Here is an 8,830-nt window from a genome sequence, read left to right as displayed (position 1 = left end):
CAGTTCAGCATAAAAATGGCAAATTTATTACAGCATTCTTCCCTAGTGTCCTCGAGATGCTTGGAATTGGCACTTGAGGTGATTCCTATTTGCCACCTCTGACCTAGAGCTGATCATTTACCGAGCTCCTTCTACACAGGAAAAGAGTTAAAGTCAGAGGGCCACAGCCGGCAGTGTGACTATCTCAGAGGAGATGCTGAGGTCAGCGAAGTCATTCTGAGTCCTACATCGAGTTCTAAGGTCCTTCTCCCAAGTGTTTAGAATGTTCCTCAAGGATGGGAACAAGCTCTCTGGGACACTAAAGGAATAGAGCAAGACTGGTGGTTGACCACGTAGCCATGAGATCCGGGCAGTGAACACCCGTAGTGGAGTCTGGGCTAAGCAGTTGTCATCTCCCTGGTTCATGTGAAAAGTATAGGGGACAGGATAGCCCAGGAGGATCCCAAACACAGTACAGAGATTCCAGTCTGAGGAACGGAGCCTGCTGCAGGAGACTGCCAGGGATCGGTTCCTCCGTGGCCCCTGCAAATGTGTGATGATCTCAGCCACGAGGGCCTTTAAGTCCTGAAGCTGGTCCAGGGAGCAGATGGAAGGGTGAAGTTGAGAGCTGGAAACATCCACAAAGACTGTGGTACCAAGCAGCACCTGCTCCAAGTGCCGACACACATGCTCAGGAAGGACAATCAGGCTGTTTTCTCCAATCTCAAGGATGTGAAGTCCCTGGGTCGGGAAGCCCAGGCCCTGCAGCTCCTCCAGATAGCTCTGGAGCTCTGCTGCCCCTGCACAGTTGCAATCATAGAGCAGAGCTGGCTTCAGTCCCCTGGTCACAGCCAGCACCTCTCCGGCTAGATGAAGGCAGACAGCTCGGGGTGGGCCTCGTCTCTTTCCTATGCCCAGGGTCTGCTGAGCAGCTGCCACCAGCAGCTGAGGACTTGGTGCTGACATGGGATCTGGCAGCAACAGTAAGCATGGCCTCCTCAACTAGTCACATTTCCCTCCCCTGGGCTGCATCTCTGAGCTCCAGACACTTGAAGAAGGGCCTAAAAACAAAGCAGTAGCAGGGGATTATTAACACCAGCTAGTGACATACCAGGAAACCTGCCAACAACTTTCCCTTAAGTCTTACAGCATCTTCCAGAGGCCATTTCCCCCTCCCTCTGCTTTGGAATGCTAACCCAGCCCAGACAAGATGGGGTCACCGATGCTATCTGATTTTTTTGGTTGACTTGGCCTCCATTAGTCCCAAATTCATGTGTCTTTCTAGCCTACGGCTAGATTTATATTCTCTCTGGCTGAATTTTACCTGTTTTCATTGATTTTCTCTGATTCAAACGTTAAGGAGTTTGGGGCAGAAAGGAAGCAGAGGACTTTTTGGCAAAATTCTGAGCATTTCACCTAAAACTGCCCTCTGAGATAGAGTTCTAGGTTCCAAATGCACTGTTTTCACTGCCAACTCCCCCTTCTCTTCCCGCCAATAGTTGTAAGAATAGCAATCTGATTAAACTAATATACACTAGAATGTGGACTACCAACCATCTCACCCTGAGACGGAAGAGTAAATAAATGAAATCGGGTAGAATTGCAAGAGGGTTGTATTTTAACTTCTGCTGGTCCCGCCTTCCCCTACTAGTGGACATCCACGGGCCCTCGGACGATGGGCTCACCTCCACCCCTACACCGTTTCCTGAGCATAGTACCGTAATTTGTTAAATGAGCCAGAGGTCTCTCTCACACATACATACGTTCTTCTACTTCCGCTGCACGTTCAGGCTCAGCAACTCCTGCCAGTTTCCTGCCCGCTGCCAAGAAAGCCGCTAGGCGCCCGCCCTCTGCCACACAACTGCCACACAACTGGAAATCCCACCGCGTGGGCAGGTCCTTTAATGCCGGCGGGGCCAGGGTCGGCGAAGTCGATCTATTGCGCATGCCCAACACGTCCCCCGTCCCGCCGCCTTCCTTGACGTCACCCAGTCCGCTCGCGCGCCTCGCGTTATAACTACCCGCAGGGCAGCCCGGCTGAGTGCCGGAGGTCTGGGCGCCTGCGGCCCGGCCCCTTCCGGCCCCTTTCCATTCCTACGCAGATGCGGGCCGCACCCGTCTGTTTAGGAATGGAAAGAGGCGGGAGTGGAAGGAAAGAGGCGGGTGAAGCTAGTAGCCCGCCGCCGCCCTCCCTCGGCTCCGCCGCTTGCTCTCCTTCTGTGTTAAGTCCGGTGTCCCGTTTGACCCGGAAGGCAGAAGCAGGGCACTCGACGTAAAAACACGCTTTGATTTGTCTCTGGAGAAATGTACTTTCCCCTCCAAACGAAACTTATCTCAAGACAAGCGACGTGTTTTGCATAATACCCTCACCTGTGGGTGCTGGAAGGTTTTTTTGCTTGTTTGTTTTTTACTTTGACCTACCTAAATCCTGAGAGGCTGAATTCCGAGAAGTGGGTGGACAGGTGTCCTGGCCAAAGTTTGTCATATCTAAGCAGGGTGTGAAGTGCATGAGTATTCACGCCGAACAAATGTGTGCTAGGTATGCTTCTGGGCGCTGGAAGTATTACAGCGTAGAAAACAGACAAAAACCCCACCTTCTTGGAGCTCAAACTGAGGAATTCAGTTTGCTGACTTCACATGAGAAATGAGAGGCAGAGGTGCAGAAGCTTTTCAATCAGGTCATTAGGAAGAAAAAGTTAGTTCACTGAAAGGTTAACTACCAGTGATATGACCCATACCACGAAGGGAAAGAATTTCTTGAGAAAATTCGTATCTGAAGAGATAGCCCCAATTTATTGATACATGGGCAGGGCAGAGGCTAAGGGAACTGCAGTCACCTACACTGGAAGTTTCACTCCTGGCTGTACCTTGGTGGCATCTTCAGACTGTGAAAAGAGACCACTGTAGAGTAAAGGTGGGGCCAGCCTGGAAGGAGGTCCAGCTTGTAGGGGCTCCCACACTAACGTTCTTAGCTCAGAGGGAGTCAGAAGCAGAGCAGAAACTAATTGTAGAATTTTTTCCATCCCCACATTTACTTTATTTTCCCATGGTAGTTAGCAATCAGTTTCTGAAATGAAGGACGTATTGAGTTAATGCATTTATTCTAACAATAAATATTTGAGAACATACTATGTACCAGACATTGTGCTAAGGGCTGACAGCAAAGTCCAAGACAAACAGTCCCTACCTCTAGCAAGTCTGTAGTCATGCAGGACACAAACTGAGCAATTACAAGGGAATTGATTATTCTGAAAGAGGAACTATAGGGTGCTATGGGAACATATAGCCAGGGACCTAATTATGTGGGCAAGGGACCAGTCCAGATCCAACATTTGCCCTCCCAATTTACACCTACAGCTAATCTAGTTTAGTGGGGTGGACAGTGAAGAAAATGAAAAGCTGGGGACACCACCTAACTCCCTTCCCAGTCTTAAGCAAGGTGAAGGCAAGGAAGTAGAAAACACCAAGGGAATGAGTGGTGTAGCCACCAAAGGAGATAGCAGACTGAGTCTCCAAGAAAGGACACCTGGCATCAGGACCAGAGACGGAGCACTGAGGGAGATCAGTGGAGAGCCCTGCATGCACTCTCCCAGTGTTCTGAAAAGGATAAAGAACAAGGAAGAAACTACACTACTGGGTTAAGACCACATAAAACCACTCATCCATTCCTCTAACATATTCATCAGCTTTTCATTACAATCACATACTAAATGTTCAATCCTTCTTGGCACTTAAGAACACCGTTCTCTACACCCTTTGCCAGCTCACATTTTCTGGGCCCCCACCCAGGTGTACAGCCTGGCTGTTAGCGTCTCACAGAATAAGGGGAAGAGACCAGCCCAGATCCAGCAGTTGCCCTCCCAATGTATTTTCTGTGGATTCTTTTTAACTTTGAGCTATGCAGATACAGACAGAGGCAGCCAGACATCAAGACCAAATCCCTCACTTCACCCACTCAACAAAATGCCCCCAAAATATAAAGTTCCTATACCTTGCATGTTTCTTGGTCTCTAGAAGCCCAACTTCTGCTCACAGCCGAGCCCCTGAGCACCCAGATTTCTCTTGGTCATGCTTTAGTAACAGCAGATTCTACTAGGTCCCTTAGAGAGAACACCCAGATTTCTCTTGGTCATGCTTTAGTAACAGCAGATACTACTAGGTCCCTTAGAGACCCTAAAACCACAGCTTAGGCTTTCTAAATAAATAAGTCCCATTGCCACTTGCGATTGAGGGGTTTTTGAAATAAAGCTAGCACAATTTTACGGCTAGCTCAACTACAGTAGCAAGTAGGAGGTGGCTTGCTTTAAGGGTAGCAGACCAGACATGGACTTTCTTAATATGGCATGGCACACATAGGTATCAGTATTCAGGAGGGTTGGAACCTGCAACCAGAGATAAGCATCTTGTTTTGCATTTAGGTCCTGGAGTTTAAATTATGTATAATTTCATCCTAAAAAACAAAACAAACAAAAACAAAAGAGAGTCAACGGGTCAGGGACAGAGCAAACGTTAATAGATCAGACCAGTTTGTGGCAGCCATAGCTGAAATGTTCTACACCTTAATTGTAGCCATAGCTGCAATGTTCTACACCTTAATCTACACTCTTCACCTTAACTGTTCACACCCAGCTACCTCCACCAGGAAGGGAGACAAGCAGGTTTGTGCTAGGTGAGCCATTTCCAGAAAAGCACTGCTCAGCCCTTCTTCACCTTGACCTTTACACATTTAACACCCCACTTTTCCCATCCACAAAATATCCAAATGACAGGAAGACTGTAAACATCTCCATACAAGGAGGAACTGTCCCTCTCTCCTCTGTGGTCACAGGAGTTGGTCCTGGATGCCCAGCTCACTCTCAGGTCTTCCTCAAGGAAGGGAAAAAAGAACAAGAGAGCTCTGTCCTCTCCAAAGGCTATCACTGAGTTATATACTGTCGTCTACCACACACATACAGTGGTACAGACATACCTCATTTTATTGTGTTTTGCTTTATTGCACTTTGCAGATACTGTGTTTTTTACAAATTGAAGATTTGTGGTAAACCTGCGTCAAGCAAGCCTATTGGCGCCATTTTTCCAACAGCATTTTTTCACTTCATGTCTGTGTGTGATGTTTTGGTAGTTCTCACAATACTTAAACTTTTTTATTGTTATGTTTGTTATGGTGATCTGTGATCAGTGATCTTTGATGTAACTATTGCAAAAAGATTATGACTTGCTGAAGGCTCAGATGATGGTTACCATCTTTTAGCAATCAAGTATCTTTTTTTTTTATTAATTAATTTATTATTTACTTTTGGCTGCGTTTGGTCTTTGTTGCTGTGCGCGGGCTTTCTCTAGTTGCAGCGAGCGGGGGCTACTCTTCGTTGCAGTGCACAGGCTTCTCATTGCGGTGGCTTCTCGTTGTGGAGCGCAGGCTCTAGGCATGCGGCCTTCAGTAGTTGTGGCATGCGGGCTCAGTAGTTGTGGCTCGCGGGCTCTAGGGCGCAGCCTCAGTAGTGTGGCGCACAGGCTTAGTTGCTACGCGGCATGTGGGATCTTCCCAGACCAGGGCTCGAACCCATGTCCCCTGCATTGGCAGGCAGATTCTTAACCACTGCACCACCAGGGAAGTCCCCAACTGTTTTTAATTAAGGTATGCACATTTGTGCTCTTAGACATAATGCTATTGCACACTTAACAGACTACAGTATAATGTAAACATAAGTTTTATACGCACTGGGAAACCAAAAAATTTGTGTGACTTGCTTTATTGCAATATATTTCACTTTATTGCAGTGGTTTGGGAATAGCCCTGCAATATCTCCGAGGTACGCCCATATTTCAGTGATGATAAGTTGAAAACCTGACAGCCAATTCTTCTACAGAATCCCTAAGCCTTCTACATCAACAGCTTCCCTTTAGAAGCTCAATTTGTGAGTTTTTACTCCACAGGCTGGGTGACTTTCAGACTTTGGCACCTATTTCTATTTAGATATCTAGCTTGGTTCCCAAGCAACCAGCCGGTGCCCCTCCCTCCCTCTTCCCCCATCAGGGAGCCAGCTTACTATACTAGCAGAACAGGTCAAACGGAGATCAATCCTGGACAAATCAGTGCTTGAGGGGAACTTTAATGAAAGCAAAAAAAAAAAAAAAATGTGGTGCAAGAACAAGGCAGAAATGTTCTGTTCCAGGCAGTTTTGCCTTGTACAAGTAGAATGAAGTCACTGAGTCAGAGTTTTAAAGCTGGCATTATTTCAGGCATCATTCCAGCTCCTTCATTTTACAGTAATGAATCTGAAGCCCAGGGGCTAAATGACTTGGTTCAAGGTCACACCACTGGAAGCAAAGCTGCAGCTAGAACCCTGGTGTCCAAACTCCCAGGTCCAATCTCCTTCTACTACATTACACTACCATGGGGAGGTTTAAAAAAGAAAGGGAAAGTATGAAGGGTGATTTTTCCATAAATTAAATCAACTTTAAAAGGCACATTTGGAGAGTCAGAGAGTACTAATATTGTTAGAAAGAAGAAAGGTTTAAAAGCTGGTTAAATCTAATTTAAAAAATCCATATGTACAATATTGTAAAAAAGAGAAGGAAGACGGCATTCATGATTACTGGGCTGGCAGGGTAGGGGACAGTTGCATGCTGGGGGTGGGCTGCATGGGCTGCCAGCTTTCCTGGGTTTGCAGGATGCGGTACAGCTGCTTCAGCTGAGCAACAATGTTATCCTTGATGTCTGGCGTTGAGATCTGCAGGCGGACACTGCCACTGTCAAAGGATCGTGTGAAATCACCAGAAAACATCTCATAGATCATCCGAGCCACCACCGGAATGACCTGTTCAGGACACAGAGCACACAGCTATCCACTGAGGAAAGGGTATTTTTAAACAGCAGGAGGGGCCCAAGATTGAAGGAAGGACCAGTGAGGCTGTGGGGAAGCCCACCACTTTAATGTCTAGATACAGACTATGCCTTCATCTCTCTGGACCATCCTGCCAAGGTTCACTTTAGAATTTGGTTCAAATGAAGGTAAAGAACCTAGAAGTAGCATCACATCACATGCCTAAATAAATAACTGCTTATTTAGCAAGACTTTTATCCAAATTTCATCTACTGCCTGTCTTGATGCACAAATCCACAGCCAAACCCAAGTGGTCTTGCTGCCACTTTCCAGAATAAGAACACGTTCTTAAAAGTACCTCAAAAGGTTTTTCCAAAAGAGCTAGCAAGAGTCATATCCTATTAGGTTTCAGCAAGACTCTAATATTAGTCAGTAAGAGAATAAGGTCTCCCCGAATCAGTCACTTGCTTTGAGGACACTGTATTCTCCAGCCTGGTCCTACTGTACAATGTACAAAGCTCAAGTTGCTACATCTGACGGGATTAAAACCCGCAGAGGCTGATGGATCCTCACTCAGGGCTCAAGTCCAGACCTAGGGGCTAAAGCATTAATAAAAAGGCAAAGAGTTGTTGACACAGTAGTATCTCCTCACCTGAACCAAGATGAGTTTCCTTTCCTGAGGTTTCCCATCTGGCCATTCTTCCCCAAAGCATAAGTAGATCTCAAATGGTGGCTGTTTCTCTATCTGTCCTTTCTGGTGGGCAATGAGATCTGCAGAACATGGAAGAGCATGGAGTTTGGGGTACTGGGTCATTCCACACCTACTCAGTAAACACTTTCTTTTACACTGTCCAGAATAGTAGCCACTGGCCACATCATGTGGGTATTGAATTTAAATTCATTAAAATTAAGTAGTTCCTTAGTCACATTAGTTACATCTACATACTCAATAGCCACATGTGGCTAGTGGCTACCATACTGAACAATACAAATATAGAACATTTTCATCATTGCAGAGAGTTCTACTGGACACCACTTAAACCAGACTTAGGGTTCAAATCACATTGGAAAATTCACATCTCAGTGCTCTCCCTAAATATGTCTGCTTAAATTTGCCACGCAAATATGTCCCAAATGAGAAGAGTATATGTTTTGCTGATTATGATAAACAGGGTCACCTTCCAAAGTTAAGGATAAGCTGGTAGAATGTGGGGAGCAAACACAAGGCTGTCTCCTTCTTCTGCCAATAAAGGGGCCACAACCACCTAAAACTGCCTTCAAATGCATAGCTTTGGAGCGGAACACCCTTCTTTGTTGCCCAGGTCACTTTTATTTTTCAGAATCAAGGTCCCCTTCTACCTTGACTTCCTCCAGAAGAAACTGTTTGGTTAAGATCTTTGCAGAGCCAGGAAAGGGGGGCAGGAAGGAGGAAGACAGACTTGCAGGGAGCAGTTCCCACCATCAATCGTCTGAAAAAAGACTCACCACTAAGGAACGTTTCCAGACAAAACAGTTTGACCTTCTTTTGTCTCTCGATCAGGTTGGGGGCAACAAGCGATGGGGCACATGGCCCAGACCAGTACACCTTGCACTGGCACAGCCTGATGGCATAGATGGCATGACCGCTGACCTCCAGGATCAGTCCTCTGTCCATGACGTCTAGCAGCTTGCTGGTGAACAGCTTCTGCTTCTCATTGGTGATGTGCTCCGGACCTGGGAACTTGACCTGCTCCAGGCTGACGGGACCAAAGAGCTCCTCCTGGTCAGGCATGGGACCCAGGTCTCCATAGAAGAGCCGGCAGCCCTGGGGGTTGCTCACCGTCATGGTCTGTGCATACTCCTTCCCACGGTACTGAAATTTGATGTCCAGGTCAGTCACTGCAAGGTGAGGGGGGGACAGTGAGAGTCCTGCTCTGCTGCTCTGCTGCTCTGCCCGTCCATCCCTAAGACTCATGCAATGCAAGTCCATCAAGATCAAGCCACCTTTCAACCAGCATTCAGGAAGGCCACTGCCATAGTTATCCTTC

The 8,830-nt window shown here is 46.9% G+C and overlaps 2 protein-coding genes across 2 annotated transcripts in view; both read right to left on the bottom strand.

Annotated features, from left to right (window-relative positions):
* Positions 1 to 83: 83 nt before the first annotated feature.
* On the bottom strand, positions 84 to 945 carry LOC307048963 (UPF0739 protein C1orf74 homolog; the record flags this gene model as incomplete). Its single annotated transcript, XM_079698259.1, has 1 exon — positions 84 to 945. The coding sequence occupies one exon, from the start codon at positions 943 to 945 to the stop codon at positions 154 to 156; it is 792 nt and encodes a 263-aa protein (XP_079554385.1). The 3' UTR covers positions 84 to 153.
* A 5,142-nt stretch (positions 946 to 6,087) lies between these two features.
* The window catches only part of LOC307070293 (interferon regulatory factor 6-like), a gene marked incomplete at its 5' end in the record, with an annotated part of 102,622 nt that continues 99,879 nt past the window's right edge, over positions 6,088 to 8,830 (bottom strand). Inside the window, 3 exons of the mRNA XM_079728592.1 lie at positions 6,088 to 6,797; positions 7,456 to 7,574; positions 8,289 to 8,681. Coding sequence (XP_079584718.1) covers positions 6,573 to 6,797; positions 7,456 to 7,574; positions 8,289 to 8,681 — 737 coding nt within the window. The 3' untranslated portion in view covers positions 6,088 to 6,572. The remainder of the gene's footprint in view (positions 6,798 to 7,455; positions 7,575 to 8,288; positions 8,682 to 8,830) is intronic.

This window comes from Hyperoodon ampullatus (genome assembly GCF_949752795.1).
Source record: "Hyperoodon ampullatus genome assembly, chromosome: 2".
Lineage (NCBI taxonomy): Eukaryota > Metazoa > Chordata > Mammalia > Artiodactyla > Ziphiidae > Hyperoodon > Hyperoodon ampullatus.
The sequence above is the reverse complement of the archived record's forward strand: the minus strand, read 5'-3'. Positions and strand labels throughout refer to the sequence as shown.